Here is a 26,425-nt window from a genome sequence, read left to right on the forward strand (position 1 = left end):
GAATGGAAACATTAGTAATTCGAAGGACCTGATGTGGCTGGATGAAAAGTCATGAAAAAAAGAAAATGACAGTCACCCCTCAAGTCTAAGAATTTTGTCAAAATCAGGAAACTTCTAGATCAGTGTTCAAAGAGACCCTTATTTCCTGCAGCTGCAGAAAAGACTGCCAAAACTCAGGTTCAAGATTTAATTTTTAAGGATATCAGAACTACAAAGAAGACTTGAGCAAAGTCTTGGCAAACCTCTGACAAAATCTGGGTCTTGATAGGAACAGGTGGACACAGAAACCTGGAAGGGGGATATTTGGGTGGATGAGCTAGGAACGCTAAACCCCAAGATTCACTTGAACTTTCCGCGCTGGGAGGAGCAGCGCCTCCCAACTCCTTGCTAGAGGACAGTAGCGTTCTCTTGCCAGAAGACCCTGGAGGTGCCCGAAAAGACAGGGTTTGTCTTCTTCAACATCTGCCCCTGCCTCCTCTCACTAGCTCCAAACCAATAATCAGGATCTGTTCAAGCATAATCACATTCTGAGAGAGAAGGTACAGTTCCTGTTCTGGGAGGAAAGCACACCCACCCAAGGAATTACAAGACCTGGATATAAATACTGTGAGAGCGGATACTGAGAGTGCTGTGCCAGGGGGCTAGGGTCTGGGGCAGTGCAAAAGGAGCAGGACGGTGTTCGTCCAGAATCCGAGGGACTCAACTGCAGTACCTTTTGGTGCTTCCTGGCTCAGTGATAATGGGGGCTGGGCAACTGCAGATACTCCTGGGATGAAGGTCTGGGTCATCTCACCTGGCAGGCTATCTAGACCTGATGAAATGCTGGCAAAGCATGAAGAAAATCTAGGTTGGGTGATGGAAGAGGGAGACTGTGCTGACCTGTACTGTTTAAACTTGCTTAAGCTAAAACTCCTTTCCACGATCTCCATCCCTGTCTGTTTCTAAGCTAAAGTTGGCCAAAACAGAAATGTGTGATTTGAAAGGAAGCAGCAGCAGCAGCCATTACTCTCTAGAAGTCACTGTAGGGACTTCCCTGGTGGCGCAGTGGTTAAGAATCCGCCTGCCAATGCAGGGGACATGGGTTCAATCCCTGGTCTGGGAAGATCCCACATGCCGTGGAGCAACTAAGCCCGTGTGTGACAACTACTGAGCCCACGCGCCGCAACTACTGAAGCCCGTGTGCCTACAGTCCGTGCTCTGCAACGAGAAGCCACTGCGATGAGAAGCCCGTGCACCGCAACGAAGAGTAGCCCCTGCTTGCTGCAGCTAGAGAAAGCCCGCGCGCGGCAACGAAGACCCAATGCAGCCAAAAAAAAAAAAAAAAAAAAAACCCAGAAAAAACCCACCAAAAATCCCGAAAACAAGCAACAAAAAAAGTCACTGTAGCTAGATGTGGTGACAGGCAGACACAGAGGTGCCCGTGGATTCTAGCTTGTCCTTGCTCTCTGCAGCTCTGCATCCAGCTCGCCCTCCCAACTGCAGCCCTGGTGACAACACCAGCCCCAGGCAACCACCAGATGATTGGCTGCAGATCCACGGAGCCACTATCGGGTGTGCTTCCCCCTTTGCAGCTCCACCTTAGTGGCTCAATGTCCTTGGCTTCCCAGGTTGACTGGTTGTTAACTCCTTTGGGTCTAACTCCTCTCCCTTTCAGACCCTCACTTCCCCAGCTTCTCCCACAATTGTGTAAGGCCCAATTCCTATAATAATTCCCCTACCCCGAAAGTCAGAGTTGCTCAGCTTCCCTGACTGAACTCTGAGTGATATAGTTACAATGAGAATATCAATTATAGCCTCCAGCCAATTGTAGCAGCTGGGACTGTGGCTAACAGCACCATCTTTCCTGAACTGAGTCTTTTATAGAGGCGTGGCTGGTTATCACCTTGAAGGCTCTGTGATAAATTAGACTTAAATTACTGATTTCCCCTAATTAAGTTAAATCACATGGAATTGTTGATATTAAACCATTCTAACCTATGAAAATCAGAAGATTAAATAATGTATTTGTTTTCCATTGCTATGTAACAAATTATCACAAACTTAGTGGGTTAAAACAACAAACATATCATCCCATATTTTCTGTGCGTCAGGAGTCTGGGCACGGGTCACCTGGGTCCTTAGTCAGGGTTTCTTAAGGCTGCAGTCAAGGTGCCAACTGGGTTTACATTCTCATCTGAAGGCTCAACTGGGGAAGAATTTGCTTCCAAGCTCATTTGGGTTGCTGGCAGAAATCATTTCCCTGCAGCCGTATAACTAAAGGCCTAGCTTCTTGCTGGCTATTAGCTGAGGGGTTCACACTCAGCTCCAAGAGGCTGCTTGCAGTACTTGCCATGCAGTCCACTCAGCAGGCCATCTCACCACATAGTAGCTTACTTCTTCACAGCTGGCAAGGTAAAAAGTCTCTAGTGTAAGTCTACTATGAAGATGGAGTCTTATATAATATAATGAAACCATGGGAGTGATATCCCATCATCTTTGCCATACTGTATTAGTTAGAAACAAGTCTTACGTCGCACTCACACTTAAGGGGAGGGGGTTGCATAATGGTATGAATACCTGCAGGTGGCGATCATTAGGGGTCACAGTAAGTTTATAAGCATCTTAGCAATATCCTTTCTGACATACTAGACAATCCTAATCATTTTAGTCTGCCATAGTACTCATTTCTTTGATCTGCTTTAGCTGCCTTTTCTCAGAACATGTCTAACGTAACTACATTTCTGAAGAGCAGTAAGAACTGCAATCGATATTTTAGGTAAAGGTGTATCATAGTTTGGCCAAAAAAAAAAAAGAAGGACTGATAAGAAAGCCAAGAATACTCAGTGAGGGAAAGGACAGTCTCTTCAATAAATGGTAAAGGGAAAACTAGAGACCTACATTCAAAAGAATGAAACTGGACCCCCTATCTAATACCACTCAAAAAATTAACTTAAAATGGATTAAGGACTTAAAGACTTTAAACTGTAAAACTCCTAGAAGAAAACACTGGGAAAAAGCTACTTGACATCAGTCTCGGCAAGTATTTTTGGATATGACACCAAAAGCACAAGCAACAAAAACAAAAATCAACAACTGGGACTATAACAAACTAAAAAGTGTCTGCATAGCAAAAGAAACAATTGACAAAATAAAAAGGTAACATACGGAATGCGAGAAAATATTTGCAAGCCATAAATAACAAGGGGCTAATATCCAAAATATATAAGGAACTCATACAACTCAACAGCAAGCAATCTGAGTAAAAAAGTGGGCAAAGGACTTAACAGGCACTTTTCCAAAGACATACAAACGGCCAACAAGTACATGAAAAGGTGCTGAACATCATTAACCACCAGGGAAATGCAAATCAAAACCACAATGAGACATCATTTCACACATGTTAGAATGACTATTATCAAAAAGACAAGAGACAACAAATGCTGGCAAGGTTGGAGAGACAGGGAACCCTTGTGCACTGCTGGTGGGAATGTGCATTGGTACAGCCACAGAGAACAGTAGAGAGGTTCCTCACAAAATTATAAATAAAACTATCATATGATCCAGCAATCCCACTTCTGGGCATATATATCTGAAGATATGAAATCACTATCTTGAAGAGATATCTGCACTCCCATGTTCATCACATCAATATTCACAATAGCCAATCCAAGACATAGAAACAACATAAGTGTCTATCAACAGATGAATGGAGAAAATGTGAGATATCTATATCTACAATCTAGATATAGTATTCAGCCATAAAATGAAAGAAATCCTGCCATTTGCAACAACATGGATGGAGCCTGAGAGGATTATGCTAAGTGAAATAAGTCAGAGAAAGAAAAATATGGTATCACTTATACATGGAATCTAAAAACATCAAACTCATTAAACAGAGAATAGAATGGTGGTTTCTAGAGGCTGAGAGGCAGGGAAAATAAGATGTTGGTCAAAGGGTACAAGCTTTCAGTTATAAGATGAATAAGGTCCAGAGATCTAATGAAAAGCATGGAGACTAGTTAACAATATTGTACTGTATACTTGAAAGTTGCTGTGAGAGCACAGCTTTAATGTTCTCATCATAACAACAACAAAATGTTAATTATGTGAGATAAAGAATATGCTAACTAATCTTACTGTGGTAAACATTTTGCAATGTATACATATATCAAATCATTGCATTGTATACCTTAAATTTACACAATGCTATATGTCAATTATAGCTCAATAAAGCTGGGGGGAAAATAACTCTGGGTTAAAATCTATTTTCATTATAAAAAAAAAGTAGACTGAGTTTTTCTGGGTTTTATTTCTTATACTCTTTTGGCTAATGTTCAGAACCTGGTTGTCCGTGTTGGGTAGAAGGGCATTAACATACAGGCAGAGACTTAAGTGTAACATATTTATCTATGTGGAAGTATGTCTTTCAAACTTCTGCCCCTTTTAACAGCCTTGTAAGATTTTCTTGTAATAGCTAAATGCCAGAAAGCATTACTAGTATTATAGATCCATTCCAAATATCTTTTAAAATTCCCTTTCAGTATATTTTAAAAGTTATGTTCTAATACAATCTCTGGATTGTCTATCTGGATGGATATACAAGAAACTGATAATACTGGTTGCCTCTGTGATGGGGAACAGAGGGGCTGGGGGACAAAAAGTTGAGAGGGCAAGAGACTTTTCACTGAGTACCCTTTTGCACCTTTTGAATTCTGTTCCAGTTGAATGATTATCTATTCAAAAAATCAAATAATAAAAAAAATAACAAAAAACACCAGGCTATAGAAGGTGCCAGGAGTTCCTTCCCTCAATGCTCAATATAAAATCAATCAACGACCACAAAATCCAAGCAAATATTGGGAAGGAAAGGAGAAGGTTCGCTGCTTTGAGAACATTACTCCCTTCTGATGGGAAAGACACAATCACTGAGATTCATGTAACTTGTGTGTGAAAATGTACAAAGAGTGCTTGTATTCTTTACTCTTACAGCTCTGCCAAGCTGTGTGAAAGGGAAAAACAAAGATGGGAAAGAAGCTGAAAATGTCTAAAGAACAACTTTAGTAACTAAAGGAGGAGGCTAAAGCACACAGACAACTGACAAAAGACTGAAGATTTCTCTTTATACCATGAAAGGAAAAAAAAAAAGACTAAGAATCCCTAAGATACTTAGTTGAATATAGATTTATATTTGTTTAATGTCTGTTATAAATTAACGTTTCTAATATGACATTTTTAATATTTGTGCTTAAGTGTTTTTTGGGGTGAGAACAGCATAATGAAAGGGAGAAGCATTCACGGGGATGTCCGTTCTCTGCACACCAACACTATATATAAGCCTCTGCTAAACTAAAATGCGAGGGGATCTAATTCTGGGACCTACAGGATGCCTGAACTCCTTGAAATTGAACACACGTTCTCACGTGCGGGCATCTTACTGGAAGAGAGATGCCAAGATACACCACTAGAGTCGGACTGATCCGAGACCCAATCCCAACTCCCTTTAGCTGTGTGATGTATGAAATTTTGCCTGTTTCCTCATCTGAAAAATGTTTCCTAATCCTAAAAATCTCCCTCATCAGGTTATTTTGAGGATTAAATAAGAAAATATACACACAGCATCTAGCACATAAACATACGATAAACATTAAATAAATGGCAGCTATTACTATAATTAAGTTCCCTTGAAGAGGGCACGCACCATTCTGGTGCATTCTAATTCAAAAGCATTTGCGGGGGTAGGAGAGGTAGGAAGGGAGCATAATCTTAAGACAGCAGAGCAAGTCAAAGATCATAAAGGGAACAGAAAGGGTCAGTGACAACCTAAATGTGCACTTTTCTCTCACAGATCATTTATTAAAATGCTACATAAAAATAATCCTAGTACTTATTACGTGAAAAACTCAGAAGTGTATGCCTCTTTATCTAAAAACAAAAAATACCCATTTATACCTATACCATGTTTATTATTCTTAAACCATTTTCCCACTAGTAACAAAACAGTAAGCTAGTATCCTTAATTCCATTATCATAATAAAGGAAAAGTCCAAAGCTCTTGGGGTAGAGCCATGTAATTATGACTTTCAGAAAACTTTTTGATATCTACTGGTTTTTATCTCTTCAATATAATCGTGTTCTCCCTTTGAAACAGTGTACCTCACAGATGATTTCTTCTTACGGAGATCATATTCCCTCTCCCCCTCAAATGGGAAAGAGTAGCTCTAGAGTTGGAAAAACCAGGATTCAAATTTAGGCCTTAACACTTTCTAGTTGTAAACCCAGGTGACAGTATTGTCAAGCCTCAGTTTATCTGTAAGATGGAGATAATACCTACCACAGAGGATAATGTGAGCTAAGAGCTTACACAGTGTCTGGCAAAAAAATAGGTGCTCAAAAAATTCTACTAAATAAATGAATAGAGTAAGGAACTTTTTAAAAAGAATTAGTACTTTTTGATGCATAATTAATAGATTTTACCTGCTTAAAGAACGTATGCATTTAAAATAAAAACACTATTTCTGGAACATTTCTTGTGGTCTCTGCATGCTGCAACCAAAGAGAGCCTTCAGAAATGTAAATTTAATCAGGCCACAGGCTCAGGATAAGGCCAAATGTCTCAGCATGGTATACCAAGTTCTTCATTACACAGCCCTGCCGGCTGCTATAGCCTCATTTCTCCATACCATACCTCTCTTATCTCTGCAACCCCTCCCCTTCCCACCAGCCAAAAGTGCCTTGCTCTCATTTATCTCTAGGCCTTGCTACCTGCAGTTCCTTCTGCCTGATACGTGCTTTATCTCCAACCTTTATTTACTTAACTCCTTTCATTCTCCAGGTCACTTCCCTGTAAAGTTCTTGTATAGTTCTTCTTGGTACTGTCCCTCCTTCCCTGTCTCTCCTTCCCTAACTCCCTATATAGAGGTTTGAGGCTCCTCCTTTTCCTATGTGCTCCCTACCATTCAGTGCTTTACTCTATTAGGGCACTGACACTGGAATTGCCTATTGGCACTCACCACTGGACTATCCTATTCATTTCTCTACTCTCAGGGTCTGGCGTACAGTAGGAGGTCAATAAGTGTTTGCTAAATGAATAAAGTATAGGAGTCACAGTGCTAATTCTATACCAAGGATCCATTTGAACCAACAGGTTACACTCCTCCCTCCCCCCATAATGTCCCATTGTTACCTTTATTTGCTTGAAAACTCAGGCAGCTGCTGTTCTCTCAGGTTTACAGACCTATCATGATGAACAGATTTACGACACTGTATCTATCTACTATTTGACTTAGTACTTGCTACCTTCCATTTAACTAGGTTAGGAGGGGGAGTTCACACCACTGAAGACTTTAGATACTTAATATTTTTCTTTACACTTATAAACAAAAAACTATCAATCTAGAATTTACAATGAGGCATAAAAATAACAAAGAAATTATTTAATCATACATTTCTGAACCTCTCATAATTAGATACAAGCTCAGACAGATATCAAGGTTTAGAAAACCAAGGTGATGCCCACGTATTTTCTAGAAATAGTTTAGTGAATCAGGTTCCAAAATTCACCATTGGTTTTTTTTTCTTTTTTTGGCCGTGCCACACGGCATGTGGGATCTTAGTTCCCCGACCAGGGATTGAACCCTCACCCCCTGCAGTGGAAGCCCAGAGTCTTAACCACGGGACCACCAGGGAAGTTCCAGCATTGTTCTTTAATGTAAACTTCATTAGGAAGGAACACTGACAGTGAAAACTCAGTATTAAAACAAACCCACTTCAGGGGTCTATTATGGTTGAAGAGGAACATGGTTAAAAACAAAGCCATGTAACTGTGCAAATAGTGTTTTCAGTTTTCTGGCATGACTTTCAGATGTGTGGATATTTCACCTTCAAGTACCTTGACATGTAAAAACATTTATTCAAAGTCTTATGGACACATCAGTGCTAAGTATGAGGCATGTTTCAGTGGAGAGAACAAAACCAGAGCTCAAAGTCTTTTAATATATCAAAGCTACCCCCTTCGTGGAGACATATTTAGTGAGGCTAGCTCATGTTAATTTATAATAGGAATTGATACTCCTTTTCATCTACATATATGAAAAAACAGCTGGATGGAAGAACTTTCTAGTCAGTTTATATTCACTGAATGTTTTAGCAGGCTCATAAATTAACACTCCAAACTCAGATTCAGTCTTCAGGAGATATTTATAAAAAGGTACTATTTGTTAAGTGTTTTTCACTGAGTAGTGATTCTGAAGGCTCTTCAACACCTTTTGTATTATTTTTATTATCTGAATATCCAACCAGGGCATCCTTACATTTTTAGAAACAAACAAGAATACAGTTATTAAAATAAAGTAACTATTATGTAACGACATAATTTTCCCAAAGTTTATTAAGTATGTAAAAAGCGAGACACAGGATAACATGTATAGTATGGTACTATTATATTACAACAGAACAAGATATGCATGTGAAATACACACACACACTCATACACATGCAAAGGTTTGCAAGGAAACTCAAACTGTTCAAATCATGTCATCAATAAGGATTTGGGGAAAGGAGTGGTAATAGGTGAAAATACACTTTAGGCTATGTTTCTGTACGATTTCCTTTTTCAACAATGAGCATACACTGCTTTTGAAATAAATTCATTCAAATTTAAAGTTGTTACAAGGAATGGTTTACTTATGAATGTTACCAAACACACTGTCTACAAACTTTTTAAAAGTAGGAAGTATAGGGAATTCCCTGGCCGTCCAGTGGTTAGGATTCTGCCCTTCTACTGCAGTGGGCACGGATCTGATCCTTTGTTGGGGAACTAAGATCTGGCATGCTGCTTGGGGCGGCCAAAAAACCAAAGTATATAGGAAGCTTAGCTACTGCATATAGAGTTGGTGGTCGGTAAATTCTTGTTTTGAAGTCCATCTTTTGATCAATAGAAGTGGCCTTGGGAAAGTAACAATGTAAGTTACTCTCATCTCATCTCTAAAACAGGCAGGATGACAGCAGCTACCATATGAGCTACTGTAAAGATTAAGGGAGGTCTTACACAAAAAGGGCTTAGCTCAATGTTTTGCACACTGTAATAGCTAAAACATTTAATCTATCTTAATTCCTGGAATAGTTTCCTGCAGCCACTTTTAAAACCAGAAGTAGACAGAATACTTGTATCTGGGCAGAGTCCTTCTACTCTGGATATTTTAGGAGTTAAGTGCAATATTTGGTTTTAAGGCAGAAACGTCAACTATGTATCTCAACGCTGAGTTTGAAAAGCCAGGATATTTGTATAATACAGAGGTTCTTCCTCCTGTCATTTCCCCTCCTAACTCACTAGTAATGACCTCTCCCAATCCCATTTTCCTTGCACTGGTATAACCTGCATCTTAGACTGCATTAGTTTCTGCACTCCTTGGCAATAGAAGGTATAAGAGGAAGGTCAAAATCTGACGATGGCAGAGTCAGAAAAATAAAAATAAGTTGGGGCTTTAGGAAAAGGCCACAATTTAGGCCGTTTTTCTTAGTGTTTCTAAGAGAAAAGGGAACTATAACTGAATCAAAGCAAAATGGGAGTATACGCCAAATAGCCCACCATCATAGGGAAAGTTCTATGGACCATTTTTTGGAATGGCTCTGTTTTGCCATATAGCATTGGATGTTTCTTGCAATTGCATCATTGCTTTTAAAAGAAGTCTGAATCTGGTAATTTTTTTAGACCTCGGAGACTTGGAAGTGTACTGTCAAATTATGTGTAAGGAAAATAACTCAATTCTTATCTTTAGAAATTGTCTACTTAAGAGTTAATGTATTCCAGTTTTAAAACCATTTGTTAAAGCCCAACTGTGAGCCAGGCACTGTGCTTGGTGCCTGTACCTCTATGAAGAGGAATAAACGAGCTCAAGCTGAGGAACCCAGACAGAATTTATATGGTTAGTATGTGGCAGAGGCAGGATTAGAACACAGATCTAACATCATCTAATGTTGTTTATAAAATACCATTAAATTTGGGCACTGCTATTTATCTCTGAACCTCTCTGAGCAAATGGGAGATGACATGAATCAGCATATTTGAAGTGCCTGCTAGGTACACAGCAGCATTTGAAAACTGTTAATTCTCTTCTCCCTGGCACTGCATCTTGTATAGCAATAGTGTTCAAAAAATGTTAACCTGGGCTTCCCTGGTGGCGCAGTGGTTGAGAGTCCGCCCGCCGATGCAGGGGACGTGGGTTCGGCCCCGGTCCGGGAAGATCCCACATGCCGCGGAGCGGCTGGGCCCGTGAGCCATGGCCGCTGAGCCTGCGCGTCCAGAGCCTGTGCTCCGCGACGGGAGAGGCCACAACAGTGAGAGGCTCACGTACCGCAAAAAAAAAAAAAAAGAAAGAAAAAAGTTAACCTGAAATCAAGTATCTCTGCTTCAGAATACACTGCAGATGCTATCTGCTACCTCCAAGTGGCCAGAATTCAACACACTCTTTAAATAATATAAATGCTCAGCTCTTTATCTCAGAGAAGTAGTACTGTTGTTCAAAGTTTTGTGTTCATATCCATACTGACCTGAGTATAGCATTTCATCTTCTATCTGATTAATATCTATAAAGTTCAAATTAAATCCAACTGCTTAGACACTGACTATAATAAACACACAATTTGGGTTGGGGGAAATAAACCAAACCAATCTTCCTCTATTTCATTTCCCTTCACTGTGGCATCCTTGGAATTTCAGTATTACAGAAAAAAGGTTGCGCTTAGTGTTGAGAAAAGGCTTCTAATTAAACTCCGCATAATTTTAAATAAAGAGGAACAGACATTTGATAGACTTTACTTCAAATAAACTGTATGTATTTTAAAATAACACTTGCTATGACTGCAAAGTGCCTGGTGTATATTACATTTACATTCAGAAAGTCATATAACAAGCCATAATATTTACACTGTCTTCTAAGTATATAAAATAAGGGTGAATAAACACTCTACTTTCAATAGACAAGAAAATGGCAACTCCTTTACAATTTTATTTTCCTTTAACAAAACAGGATGGGGCTTCCCTGGTGGCGCAGTGGTTGAGAGTCCGCCTGCTGATGCAGGGGACACGGGTTCGTGCCCCGGTCCGGGAGGATCCCACATGCCGTGGAGCAGCTGGGCCCGTGAGCCACGGCTGCTAAGGCTGCACGTCTGGAGCCTGTGCTCCGCAACGGGAGAGGCCACAACAGTGAGAGGCCTGCGTACCATAGGGAAAGTTCTATGGGCCATTTTTCGCGTACCGCAAAAACAAAACAAAACAAAAAACAGCATAAATAAGAAGTAAAAAGATGTCTAATTTAGAATAAGAATTTCCAAGTTACTTTAACATTTTGAATTATATTTGCATTATTACTGTAAATATGTTTTTATTAGTGAGATTTTAGATACATAATTAGTTCTTTGATCTAAATTATAATTAGCACTAAAGGTAAGATTATACTTAGATTAAACTTTTTTGGCTTCAAAAGATTAATAGCCTTGACTGGCTTCCAAGAATATTCTAAATTCAATTGATATTCTATTTCATATCAATGGACCAACAAAGTAAAGAGCTGATGAGACAATTTTACTTGAAATTTAACTTAAAACTGCATTTAACAGTACACAGTTATACATCATTTGGACCACATCTAAATTTACTTTTATAAATAATACTTCATATTTATCTCGATTGAGGCTCCCTGCTTTCATTTTATTTGCAACTTCTAGGTTAAACATTTATTATACCCCTCCCCCTTTTTAAAAGAAAAAGTTACTCAGTTTTCATAGGTTCGAAACATAATTCAAAATATATAACTGAGAGTCTACCAGGAGCAAAGCGCTGTGCTAGGTTTTCTGGGTGATTCAAAGATGACTCAGATTTTGATCTTATCTTTAGAGAATATAGTTGATACTAGTTGGTAGAGGAAATGAAACAGTTATATAGGTTAATTTCAAAATAAGTCAGAAGATGTAAAAACCTAAAAGAATAATCAAAGTGTTTTAGAAGTTTGCAAGAAGCAGAAAATACTTTTAATTTGTAATGCCTAAGACCAAACAAGGGAAGTAGCATGTGAGTTTGGTCTTAAAGACAAGGGTGGGATTTGAACATTTAGTGAACAAAGTCAAAGATATTACAAAACCAAAGAAAAGTGTGAGTAGAGGGTCAGAGGTGAAGAGTTTATAGTTTATATGAAAAACGGTTTAAGTTCTAAAGTAAAATGTGCAATTAAATATTTTAAATATTACATGTTACAATTTTGAGTAAGTTTTATAAGCTAAATTTTATTGTGATTAGAGATGTGTAACTTGAGTCTTTTGAACTGCCATTCCTGAAACTGAGATTAATTCTTCATCTATGTCACATATTTAACTGAAACCTATATTTACTACTCTGATCTGCTGATAATGGTCTTTAACTTAGTTCCATTGTTCTCTAGGAAGTATATCCAGACTAATCTGCTGAAGAGGAAATAACTACAGACAGAAGCAAAATGAACTGTCAGCTCAACCAAACCGAGACAGAAGGAAGAGTGTCAACATGGGGACAATGGAGAGGATGGGAGGAGGGAGGAATGGATTAGAGTGGGGACAGTTAGTCTTTGCTATTTTGCATTCGTTTCAAGTCACACACTCTTGGAATCTGACCAAGTTGCTAAGAGAAAAAATTAGGTCATTGCTTTCAGTTGTTTCTCTGTTAGATTTTTAATCCAATAAAATATAATCACATGTATTATGCCTAAAAATATGGACAATGAATTTCAGAGGCTATTTTGGAACTAAAGTTATAAATTTCATATTCCAAAGATTGAAAAATACAGTTTTGATCAATATGAAAAAATAAATCTGTTTAAAGCATATTACTGTAAAATGTCCCGGACTGGAATATGCACGTAGATGTTGGTGTTAATTCTGGGCTATTTTGTTCTGAGGTCAATGGTATTTATGACATGGAAACATAAGTTCTTACGGTAGGCCTGTGGGTTGTTAAAGTTCATGAGAAAACCTGTAGTTCTCCTAAAGAGTGGATTTTTACTAAAAAAAAATTATGAATCAATAGTATATTCTCACTGTTCTCACATTTTCAGAGCTGCTTACACAGCGTATGCTAAGGTCATTGTGCAAAGTCAGTGATCAAACACCTGGTCCTTCTTTTGAGGCTCTTCCAACCTAGTCTTCTATTTTGGAATTTTATACACTAGTCTTTTTTTTTTTTTTTTTTTTTTTTTGAAACCACTGCGCCACCAGGGAAGCCCTACACTAGTCTTTTTAATATAGGTACTGTTATGAACTAGGCTTCTAAGCTGCAACCACAGAAAACAACTCCAGTTGGCTTAAGCAGAAACGGAATTTATTTGAAAGGATACTGTCAGTGCAGAGCTGCTGGGAAAGTTGGAGAGCAGACTCAGAAAACAAACAACAAAGGAAGGCTTCAAGTGAGTACTACACCACAGAAACAGTCCAGTGAGTACCTTGTGCAGCCTTGGGACCCTGGCCAAAACCACTCCCGGACGGTGAATGCCATCACTGGTACCACTGTCACTGACTTCTCTCCTTTTCCACTAGGTGTTGGTGTTGCTGCTCCTACCCTGCTTCCAGAAAGAATTCTCTACAGTCCCCGATTCTCTGTGCCATCAGCTCTAGACTGAAAAAGCCTAGGTCATGTGCTGAAGCCCTAAACACAGAGAAGGCTGAAAAAGCAAGTATCCAACCTTTTAGGTTTTTACACTGGGAGGTGGGCTCTGCCTTCTGTAAAGACCTACACAGTGAGGAATTTCCCAACGTTAGGAAGGAGTTCCTTACTCTGGGCAGCTGAAAAAGTCAAGTAACTGATATTGGAATACTTGCCTATTCAGGAAAGAATGGCCCGCTCAGTACAAAGCCCTCTGTTCTCTGGCGAAGTGCTCTGAAGCAGTCTGAGTGGTGACGTACCCAGGTATTTAAATTTCCAGCTGGCCCACAATTCCCCCACATATGTGTTTAGCCCCATCCGCAAGCGCTTCAGTCCCACCAGGCTTACAGCCGAGGCTCCTCTGAGTTGATGCTTCAATCAGTAGTCTGCTGATTTGTTCCTGCAACTAGGCCACAGTGGCCTCCCACCATCATCCTCAAAAAGTGCTTCTCATACTGCTCCCGTACCTCACCATGCCCAAATTCCTGGGCTTGGGGTTGGAAGAGCTGGTATGAGTCACAACTTCATCACTTACAAGCTTAGGAGAAGGCTAGTTATTAATCTCTGAGCCCTACTATACTCATAGGTTGTCAAGATAACCAAATGAGAGGAAAGTGAAAGCCCTGTGTAGACCAAAATTATAAGCATGATCTCATTAGTTAACAGTCCTGATAGATATGATAAATCCCCCAGTTCTTCAGGACTGTGGCCAATCTAGATCTCTCTGGTTCTTCTGGGTACTGATGTCATCTTTATTTTATTATAAAAAATCAATTTTGTAATCAAAGCAGTGTACACTCATAATTTAGAAAGTCTTGTACTTAGCAATAAAAAGCTTACTCTAAAAATAAAACCTCCTGCCCTATCTCTCTTCCACACCAGTCCTGCTTCCCAGAGGCAACTACTCTCAGTTTTTTAGTACTTTAGTATCTTCTGGTATTTATCTCTATTATAATTTTTATAAAATTCTATGAAAATAAAATTTTAGAAATTTTATTAAACCAACATTCAATGCTCAAATTATGATGACTATTTTTTTTTCTTGATGTGGACCATTTTTAAAGTCTTTATTGAATTTGTTACAATATTGCTTCTGTTTTATGTTTTGGTTTTTTGGCCACAAGGCATGTGGGATCTTAGCTCCCCCACCAGGGATTGAACCCACACCCCCTGCAGTGGAAGCACTTAACCACTGGCCCACCAGGGAAGTCCCTATGATGACTATTTAAATACTACTTACTGCTGAGCCAGGCTGGACACTAGAATTACATTTTCCTCCATATGTAACTTTAAATTTTTCTGGCAAATATTAATTTCCTCTTTTCTCACTTGCTTCATTTTTTATAAATTAACAATAGCTAATTCTTCATAAATGTACCAAAAGATCTGTAACACCTTTTTCAATGTCACTTGTCACTTAATGTTCAAACATTCAGGTAATTGATTTCTTCCCAGATATTTACTTCTTGGAGCCTTTCCTCCTCCTCCTAGTCCAGTCTAGACTAGACGCCCACTACACCTAACATACAGCTCGTGCCTAGGATTTTCTTTCCTTCTTTCTGGTGTTAGACCCCATTTACTGGATCCCACACTTCCTTGTTCTTGGTTTACTTCATCATTTAGTGGAACACATCCTTGGTAACTTCCTGAGTAGGGGTAGACGGGAGGTAAGTTTTTCGAGGCAGGACTGAAAAATGCATTTATTTAGCCTGACACTTGACTGACAGTGTGGCTAAGCATAGAATTTTGTGTTTAAAACAATTTTCCATCAGCTCTTTAAAGGCAATATGTAATTCAGTTGTTGCTACTGAAGAGTTCAATACCATTCTGATTCCTATTTCTTGTATGGAAACTAATTCTTTCCTCTCTAAATCGTTTCAGAATCTTCTCTTTTTCCCTGGTGTTTTCTAGTGAAAGGGATGAAACTTTTAATATAGAAATCCCTTTCGCTTTGGCAATATTGATTGTATTACTCCTTAGATACTGTCTTCTCTGCCATTTTCTCTAGTATATATTTCTAAAGCCATTATTTAAGATGTTACACTTTCTGGATGAATACTCTAGTTTTCTTATTTGTCTCCACTGTTGTCCCTCTGTTATTTCACTTTCTAGATTTCTTAACTTTCCCTTTCAATCCTTCTATTACAGTTTTCATTTCCAGAAGCTCCTGTTTTTACTTTTATAGCATTCTATTTATGTCTCATTGTTCAATAAAATGCTCTTTTCTGTAAGGATATCTTGATTCTACTGACGTTTTTCTTCTGCTCCCTTCATTGTCTGTTTCTTCTATGTTCTTATTTCTGTCTCAATTTGGAAGCTTTCCTCAAATGTCCAGGGTTTTTATATTTAAGACTGAGGCAGTAAATACCTACTTGGAAGCTCTTACAGAAGGAGGCCTGCTGACTGTAGTCTTCTCTGTAGAACCACTGGAAGGTATACTGGCTTTTTCACTGTGTAATTTCATCATGAAACCCTGAAACAGGTCTATATGCTCTTGGGCTGTTCACCGCTTCTGGAGCCAAATTTACTGTCTTGGACAGTAAATGTCCAAGATGTCCGGGCTTGGACCAGAGCAGGTGAAGGTCAGGGAATGACTTCACCATTTAGTTTGTAGGCTTTCACATAATTCTAGGTTTCAACCTTGAGCCTTACCCCCACCCTTCTTTATCGTTATCTCCAGATGTGGAATCTCTCTAGTTGACTTCGTTTGAAAATAAACCTCAGGTCTCTTGTGTTTAGAAGGGAATTGAGGGGGCAGAGGTCAGGATTTGCCACCTGGTTGCAACTGATATTAATGCAAGGACAGATGGACCACTGAAACAAAATGAAAAAGTACTAACTCATGTATTCATGGGAGCTTAATAAAGGGTGGCACACAGTAAGTTGAGGCCTCATTACCTATTAATTCACCTCCTTAACAGTGATTGCCTACTTGTCTGAATAAAACACATTCTCAATGTAGGCCAGGAATCCTCCCTTTTATCTACTTGCCAAACCACTCCGGCTGTCTGCCTATATTGCCTCCTTTTATGATGTTATTTTATTTTTTTTTGATTTTTAAAATAAATTTTTTTATTTATTTAATTTTTGGCTGTGTTGGGTCTTCGCTGCTATGTGTGGGTTTTCTCCAGTTGTGGTGAGCGGGGGCTACTCTTCATTACAGTGTGCGGGCTTCTCATTGTGGTGGCACCTCTTGTTGCGGAGCATGGGCTCTAGGTGTGTGGGCTTCAGTAGTTGTGGCACGTGGGCTCAGTAGTTGTGGCTCACGGACTCTAGAGCATAGGCTCAGTAGGTGTGGCGCATGGGCTTGGTTGCTCCGCGGCACGGGGGAGCTTCCCGGACCGGGGCTCGAAACCATGTCCCCTGCACTGGCAGGTGGATTCTTAACCACTGCGCCACCAGGGAAGCCCTATAATGTTCTTAAAACTATTAAATCACCTCTCCACCTTGAAGGGCATATGTTGCCTCAAGGTCTTGCCTCCTTCGATAGAATTTGTCTCCTTTTGAAACTGGGCTTTAACTTTTAAAGTTAAATCTAATTTGGAATAAAAGGTAACAGTCATTAATTCATAAACATTTACTGAGTGCCTACTATGCCCCAGGCACTGGGGACACAAAGATGAAAACAATATGGTCCTATCCTCAAGTTGCCAGTCTAGTCTCACAGCCTTTCTTAACTGGGAGTCCTCGTCTGAATCACAGAACACAGAAAATTATTTCGGCGACTGTTTTCTTAATTCTCTCCAAAATGGTATGTAACTAGTATCATGCTGGATGCATGGAAGAGATGCTAATTCATTACACATAACAGATGCCTCAGAGGATTAATAGGTTCAATCTGCTTGCAGAGCTCTGGCTGAGAGCGGAGTGACAAACAGCCAGATACAATAGTTTGATAAGTGGTATGCACCAACTCACTAGTGATAAAATTATAAGAAAATCTTAAAAACAGTAATTACTTAAAAAAAATCTGTAAACTATTCTCAATATGCGGTTTAGTCAATATAATTATAAAATTATTTTTTAAAACTTAAACAGTTAGTTTTAGAAAAGACTGTGGTAGTGAGCAATGTATGTTGTGATGATTAGCATTTAGCAGCTAACGTTTATTGAATGCTTACTATGTACTGGGCACTATTCAGATCACTTAACATATATTATTTCCTTTAATCCTCATAAACCTACCTTATAGCATTCCAATTCTTATTTTACAAATGAGAAAACAGGGGCTTAGAGAGATGACTTATAAGGTCAAACGAGTTAAAACACGATAGTAAATGATCCAAATCCAGCCTGTCTGGTACCAGAGCCTGAGGTCTTAGGCTTTATGATATAAAATCCCTCTCCAAGTGACTAAATATTCTCCTTCCCATGGGAATAGGTAAAAATTACCTTGAAGTTACGGTCTGTTATAAACCCTAGTATGAACAGTATAATGGGTATGGAAGAAAGATAAGGCCTACATGGGGTGCGAAAAACAAAACACCAAATAACCCAAACTCTATATTTTGAATAATTAAAGGAAACAGAGAGTCATGTACACCCAGATTTTTTTTTTTTTTTTTTTTTTCCTTTTGTTAAAACTCCGCGGCATGTGGAATCTTCCCAGACCGGGGCACGAACCCGTGTCCCCTGCATCGGCAGGCGGCCTCTCAACCACTGCGCCACCAGGGAAGCCCATGTACACCCAAATTTAAGGGAATATTTGTTTGCTTGTTTTAAGTAACCAAAATTAAGGTTCTGCAAGGAGTGTTGTTTTATAGCTTTAAATGTGCTCCAAAAAATACAATTTCTAGCTAAATTATATATATATAAAATTTAACTCACTTAACATAAAAGAACTCTAGATCAAGTATTATCCAAGATCCCAGAACTGGCTCACCATTTTACTTTCCATTAAAAACTTAACAGCAACAAAACAAAAAAACATTAAGGGGTGCTTTCCCATTTTTAAAAACAGTAAAGTATACACAGTACATTTTGGTTTCTTATTATTTAAACTTGTCAAAAAAATAAAGCCATTTTGAGAAAATAGAGATTATTATCTCTTTTTGGTAATGTTGCAACCTTTAAATTTTTCTGTAGAGGCATTTTCTGACAAATTTGGTTTTACAGAATGAAAGAATGGTAGGTCAAGCTGCTAGGTTATTTTTGTGACATATTTTCCTATATTCTGACGTCTAATAGTCTACTATTACTAATAATTTTTGTTTTAAACTAGTAAGAAAATATTTTGATGACATTTTGATTATGGTAATAAAACAAAATTAGTACTATTGCTACACAGGTAATGGTAAAATAAGATTTTAAAAGATTCTTTACGTAATAGAAATCTTAACTTTTTCACTCATGTTTATAATGTCTTCTGATAATCTCTCTCATTCATTTTGTCACTGACATTGCTATTTAACTGGGGCTTTTATTTTTATTTCTCAAAGTCTTATTAATTTGTTGATTTAGCCATACATTTTTTTCAAGTTAGAAAAATGTGCTTAGCTTTCCTTATTTAATGTCTTTTACCCAAACCATTAACATTCTCTTCTAATTGGCAACTTCTAGTGTTCTTTTAGCAAACCCTCACCAGCTAAATTTCTCAAGTAGTTTCATGTCATATAGCTTGTTTTCTTTTAATATACAGCCATAGAAAGCTAAGAGTGCATTCTGTCAAGCCAGCAAATTCCCTTTGCTCTCCCATGGAAGATCTCTTTCCAGCTGTGCAATGTTAAGATTCTAAGGTTTACCAACAGATATACAATTCTTTTAATGTAACTTTCATGTATTTATTTGCTTGTAACACACAAAATGTGCCATTCTAACTTAGTTTCAGTTTGAATTAAATGAAGGCACGAGTCTAAGCACTAACTCTGCCTTATGCCCTGTAAACTGTTGCTTGAGGTACAAGTTGAACTTGAAAAGATATAGAATATTTTAAAATTTAAGTCAGAAACCTTGCCCAATTCTTTGATTCAATTAATTTGTATCCAAATGGGACTATCTTCATTTCTGTAATGAACTTTCATTCTTATTCTAAATATTTAAGAATCAATAAGGTACTGGTGTAAATATGAGAATCTAAGTCACCCAAGGAGTCTTAGATCAAGAATAACCTTGAAATCTGGGAAACAGGGCTAGCTCAAAGCTCAAGAGCAGACAGGGTGTAGGTGGATGGTAGCTGGGTAATTATATATTCCCACACCTATCATCTTACATTAAGGAAGAAAGAGCCTCAAGTCTCATCTATTGCTTAGTCATTAGTTTTGAATGCTTGGTTTTAATACCAAATGAAGAGCCACATTAAAACTAACCCTCATTCTGTCTCAGATGTCATAACTACAGATTTGAAAAAACTGACCCTGTTACATCCCAGACACTGAAATCATGGAACATATTGGTTGTGTTTTCAATTTGGAAGACAAATATGTCATTTTAGAAATCAAGATTAAAAATCAGAATTTCATACCTTGTGCAAGCATGTTAAATTCCAAGAACAGTGCTATGTGGTAAAGTTCCATGGCTTCTTCTGCCCTAGTCATGTTTGGCTTCCCTGCGACGAGAGCCTGAACTTCACTGAGACTCCCCACAGAGGGGCTACAGTGCAAAACGGAGAGGTCCACCACGTCAGTATACATACAGTGTAATATAACTTTCGCATATTTTTTTGGTATAATGGACTCATCTAATATAATTCTTGTGGGAGTCCTTAAAGTTCGGTCTGTGATTTCTTCACCAGTCCGTATCCTCCTTTGTAATAAATTTCGAAAAAATGGGGACCGTGCTGAAATAATAGCCTTATGAGCTTTGAGCTCTTCATCTAAACAGTTCTGATTTCCACCAAAAGCTTCAACCAGTTCAGAGTCTGAAGAAAAACTAAGGACGACATCATAATAACACATGTAATCAAAGAGTCCACGCATATCTACATCAAGGGAATTTGGTGTTCCAAATTCTTCACTAAGCTGAACGAGGATATCAACATTTTGAAACCTTGAGTCCTCCATTCCAAACTCTCCTGTATAAAGGTAGTGTAACAACGCAGAAAACATGGGCATATCTATACCAGCTGTACTGATGTCCATTATGATCTCTGCCCCATACTCGGGTGAGGAAGAAAGTAGTGTTTTAAAAAATGGACATCTTGCTGCCAAAATGGCACGATGAACAGGAAAACAAGTTTCTTGAAATATTAAGTCTACATCGGTACAATACTTGTACTCATAAAGATCGGCCATATCTTTCTGCAATGTCCGGGCTTCTGGTCTAGCCAAACTGGCTTGTAGAGAAAGCTCCTTTAAGGCTGAAGTTCCCTCATATTCCTCCACTAATGCATTGACATCTCGAACATCCCACCCAGAGAGGAGTTCTCGCATCTGCTTGGCGTGATCAGCAGACCTATTAGATTTTCGACGCTTGATAAACTTCTTCTTGAGGGTGGCAAGGCCAGAGGTTCTCTTTTTTTTGTCTTGTGGTTTCTCATGGCCATGGTCAAGGCTATATAATTTTGATTCACAACCATAGCCTTGCTGAGAATAGGATGATGTCCCTAAGAAGGAAATTAAACAAATGAAAACTCGTCTCTTTTTTCGTGACAGTCATTTTCAGCATTCAGTTTAATACGCATTTTGTGCTAAAAATATTTACAGACAGACATTTCTGAACCATTCAAATAAAACTGATTTCTGTTTTCATAAAGGAAGACTAAAGAGTTCAGATAACTCATTTTTATATTAAAGAAAGAATAGGGACAAACAGAGCAGATTATTAATTGTAAAAAATGCTGCATTTGTATGGGCAAAACAAATGGACCAAGACACAAGAAACATATTTTGCTATTTCCACACCAATGGAGATTCCTAGTCTTCCTAGGGTAACTGGCAATTATGGTTAAGACAACCAAAGAAAAGCTCAACTGTGCTATAGCAGCTTGCTTAGGATAAAAATCATATAAGCCAGATTTACATTTGATGGGAAAAAATCTGGATGCTACAGAATTATTATCTGTAATAACTTTTCCCATAGCTTAATCCTTTTTTTAATACAAAAAGACCACCGAAAACCCGATTCTATTTATACTCACAAAAGAAAACGAAGTTAGAAAAACTGCAACAGTTACCTATAAAAGTCTGCTGGGCTTGAGAACTTCCCCCTACCCTCGGGGAACATGAATGAGGACAGTTAGATGCATTAGCACCCATTTTCTTCAGTCACTCAGGCATTCCATCTGCTGGTTCTTCAGAGTATAGTCCCAGAGGCCTTTACGAACTTTCAACCCTGGATCCAGGAGCCTCTTTTCATCCATTTCTTGATATGAAACAAAAATAATTTAATTCATTTTTTCAAATGTATCTCAAATTGTACAGTTAAAAAAAAAGCAAGCTACTGAAAACTGCTTTTATTTGCAAATAATGACATGCTGTAAAATTCACATGTAAAAATTTCAGAAAATGTAAACAAACAGTTGAACTATGAATCAGTACTATCTGTAATCTTGAGCCATAAAAGGTACCAATTATATACTTTCTAAGAAAGTAAAAAGTAACATATCAGACTTATTTAAATATAGTTACAGAAAGAATATTTCAAATCACAGGGAAAAGTATTTAGACTAAAAAGAAACTTTTCAAAACAATTTTTTTCCTTAGAGGCGACCACCAGTCAATATAACCTAACATTCTAAGCCACTTACAAACACTTAAGAGGTGTCTGATGCCAGTAGTGCAAATGCATGTATGTTGATGCAGACATACAGAGAACAGACAGTTGAATGGTTTGTTGTTTTTCTACCTTAGATAAAGTTGTTTAAATTGATCCTTAATCTGTGTAACGAGGCCTTTTACTGAAAGAGGGGGAAGGAAAGGTGGACAGCTCAAACTAAATTGCTTTAGGCTACTTGTCCCACAGCAATTCTGAGAGAGGTTATCATAAGTACAGTGAGGAGACACAAGGAAAACAACAACTTTTATCACTCCTCACCATAAAGCCCTGAAATAAAAACACTTTCTTTTACCGAATATTATGACTTAACATAAGTCCAGTTTAACACCAGTTTAAGAGATAATTTTAACAATTATAGATTAAATTCTACATCACGGAACCTTAACTCTCAGAGCTGCAAGCAGAAGATATAAGCACAAAGAGAAGAAATTCTCTGAGTGTTAACAGGAATGCTTCAAAATATTTATACCATCCAGATATATAAAACTTATTTGACCAAAAGCAATAATGGCTTAAGAGAAAACACAACTTAAAATCTATTATTGGAACTGTTAGGAAACCAACCAGTAGGCAGTTAATCTGGCCTCATAATTAAGGATAAAACGTTTTAACAAATAAGAGTTAAACACACACACATACATATCACAAAAAACCTGCTGGAAAACAGAACTATGTCAAGATTCTTGGAATTTATTTTCATCTCTGTTACACAGTGTAACCTTAGGAATTCAAGCTTAAGAAAATCACTCTACATTTGTCCTTTCCTTCAATCTTTTCCTACTATAAATATGTGGAAATTTGTTTATCTAAGCATAGAATTATCTACCTAGAGTGTTCAAGAGAAAACTGGGAAACTTTCTACTAATTACATATTATGCAAAGTAGCAGTAACTTCAATCAAATCGTATGCTCACATGAGCAAATTTAATTTCCTATTTGAAATTTACCTACCTACCCTAGGAGAACACAGCACATTATACACTTGTTACTTCAGTGCACGTTACTGATGCACGGCAGCAAGAGATGGGACAGTACGTTCTGGTTTTTTTTAGATTTTTAAAAAATATTTATTTTATTTATTATTATTTTTGGCTGCGTTGGGTCTTCATTGCTGCACGTGGGCCTTCTCTAGTTGCAGTGAGCAGGGGCTACTCTTCACTGTGCTGCGCAGGCTTCTCATTGCGGTGCCTTCTCTTGTTGCAGAGCACGGGTTCTAGGTGCGTGGGCTTCAGTAGTTGTGGCACGAGGGCTCAGTAGTTGTGGCTCCGGGCTCTAGAGAGCAGGCTCAGTAGTTGTGGCACACCAGGTTAGTTGCTCCACAGCATGTGGGATCTTCCCGGACCAGGGCTTGAACCCGTGTCCCCTGCATTGGCAGGCAGATTCTTAACCACTGTGCCACCAGGGAAGCCCGACAGTACATTCTGTTAAGAACTACCCAGCTAGCAATCCAGAGGGTTTAATCAAGAAAATTACTTCTTCCAGAAAAGTCAGTTTTCTTAAAGGTTGATGCTCAGTGTACATAAATTCACAGTTTTCTATTCTTAAATATTAAAAAGGTAGAAAAAGCAATTTTTTGGTAATTCACTTCGAATGTTGTCAACTTTTATAAAATGGTAACTAAATGTGCCTGTGTTAATTTCAGTTCAACCTTTAAAAAACAGTAAGTCTAAGTAATAAATCTTAGGTTTCAAATTGAGCTCCTTAAAAAGTTTCAAGGTTCTATCAAGGCATTTTTACTGGTTCTTTAAAAGAAAATAGGGTCTCTAAAAAACAATACAAATCAACTTATTTACAAACCAGAAACAGACGCACAGACACAGAAAACAAACTTATGGTTACCAAAGGGGAAAAGGGAAGGGGAGGGATAAGGGATTAACAGATACACAACACTATATATAATATAAACAACAAGGATTTACTATATATCACAGGGAACTATATTCAATATCTTGTAATAACCTATAATGGAAAAGAATCTGAAGATGTACACCTGAAACTAACACAATGTTGTAAATCAACCATAGTTAAATATTTAAAAAAAAAAAAGAAAGGAAAAGAAAATAGGATCCTGGAAAGCCAAGTCTGTGGCCTCATTTACAGGTCAAATCCTATTCTCAGTCACTAAAGATTTGTATTTAAAACATAAAAACAGCAGAGGCAATCCTTTCTCAAAAAAAGTTTGAACTATATTAAGAAAAATCCAGGGGCTTCCTTGGTGGCGCGGTGGTTGAGAGTCAAAATATTTAAAAAAAAAAAAAGAAAGGAAAAGAAAATAGGATCCTGGAAAGCCAAGTCTGTGGCCTCATTTACAGGTCAAATCCTATTCTCAGTCACTAAAGATTTGTATTTAAAACATAAAAACAGCAGAGGCAATCCTTTCTCAAAAAAAGTTTGAACTATATTAAGAAAAATCCAGGGGCTTCCTTGGTGGCGCGGTGGTTGAGAGTCTGCCTGCCGATGCAGGGGACAAGGGTTCGTGCCCCGGCCCGGGAAGATCCCACATGCCGCGGAGCAGCTGGACCCGTGAGCCATGGCTGCTGAGCCTGCATGTCCGGAGCCTGATCCAGAATAAAAACATGCAAAATAAAAGCCTTTACCAAAGTGAGGAAAAAAAAGATTAAAAAGATGAGCTTTAAATCAGGAAGTAATGGAAGATGGTGGAAAGTGCTGATAAAGTGTTTCTAAAGTGTCACTCTACGAAATGAGAGAGTGGCATGGACATATATACACTACCAAATGTAAAATAGATAGCTAGTGGGAAGCAGCTGCACAGCACAGGGAGATCAGCTCGGTGCTTTGTGACCACCTAGAGGGATGAGATGGGGAGGGCGGGAGGGAGGCGCAACAGGGAGGAGATATGGGGATGTATGTTTATGTATAGCTGATTCACTTTGTTATAAAGCAGAAACTAACACACCATTATAAAGCAATTATACTACAATAAAGATGTTAAAAAAATAAATAATAAAGTGTCACTCTAATGGTGGTCCTCGTCTCACTTCCTTCTTTAAGGAAGGAAGTTCCATTCTTCCAACTTCAATTCTTGAAGTTCCATGTTGCTTCATTTTTTGTTGTTGTTCTGTTTTGCTTTTTGATTTCTAATGACTGCAGAGTAAACTCACTAACATAGCGCAAAGTATGCTGTCGAAACAAACCGAGGAAGAATGGAGGCTTGCTTCCAGATGAAGAAAAGTCACAGCATCTATAGAAGTGGACAGAGTTAACTGTTCTCACTTTGTCACATAAATGCGTGCACACACATATACGAGAATTATCTTCATCTGAGAATTTTGTACAGTTTGCAGGGACACCAAACATTATTACACTGGTCTGCTTGAGATTTAAACCATGCCAAAAATGCCTTAAAAAATCTCAGTTTTATGATGAGCACAATTAAATATTCTAAAGCAACCACAGAAGGGTTAGAGGACATCACCAGACCCACTGAAGACACAAGAACACCTAGCAAGCACTAGAGAAGTCACAGCTGAGATATAGATGCTTGGCCATTTGCCACTATAATTAGCACCACCAGGACAGCTGGGGTCTCACTCTGGTGATGTGGCTTGAAATAAAAATGTCTTTGGGACTTAGGGACAGAGTCTCTTCCTGGTAGCTCCTAGTCAATGGAAATCCCCTTCAAGATGAACTGATTTGGGTGACATTAATATCTTCTACTAGAGCTCTAATACTAAAATAAACACAGGCCTTGGAAAGACTTGGTGGGAGAATCTTTTCTGGATCAGATATAACCCTTAAGTCCACAATGCGTCCCCAATTCCAAATCCTGGGGGTAACCCTGACTAAGTTACTAAAGCTGTATCTCTCAAAATTCTCAGAGAAAATTCTCTTTGGTTCTTAGGTAACCAAAACCTCATGCCAAGTGGAACACAGTATGATGTTATTTATTTCTTAATCGAATCCACTGCCTTTAAATGCTGGGAGTGAGAGTCAGTCACGGTCTTACCTCTCCAGGGGTGTTTTCATTCCAGGCAAGCTTTGTCTGTATCCTACACAGAACAAGATGAAATCTAATCTTTGTATGATATAAAAGGAAAGGAAAGGGAA

At 38.4% G+C, this 26,425-nt stretch overlaps 1 protein-coding gene across 2 annotated transcripts in view; it reads right to left on the minus strand.

The window, feature by feature from the left end:
* BTBD7 (BTB domain containing 7) overlaps positions 1-26,425 on the minus strand; it is an 80,098-nt gene that overhangs the window by 28,660 nt on the left and 25,013 nt on the right. Inside the window, exons 2-3 of one of the 2 annotated variants that reach the window (XM_024758093.1) lie at positions 21,756-21,943; positions 20,106-21,185 (exon numbers count right to left, since the gene is read on the minus strand). In XM_024758093.1, the coding sequence (XP_024613861.1) occupies positions 20,106-21,185; positions 21,756-21,837 (1,162 nt within the window). In that variant the 5' untranslated portion in view covers positions 21,838-21,943. Of the gene's footprint in view, positions 1-10,141; positions 10,192-20,105; positions 21,186-21,755; positions 21,944-26,425 lie in introns of those variants that run through there. The other variant, XM_024758100.1, reaches the window with a different exon arrangement.

This window comes from Neophocaena asiaeorientalis, unplaced genomic scaffold, assembly GCF_003031525.2.
Source record: "Neophocaena asiaeorientalis asiaeorientalis breed wild unplaced genomic scaffold, Neophocaena_asiaeorientalis_V1.1 scaffold476, whole genome shotgun sequence".
NCBI classification, from domain to species: domain Eukaryota; kingdom Metazoa; phylum Chordata; class Mammalia; order Artiodactyla; family Phocoenidae; genus Neophocaena; species Neophocaena asiaeorientalis.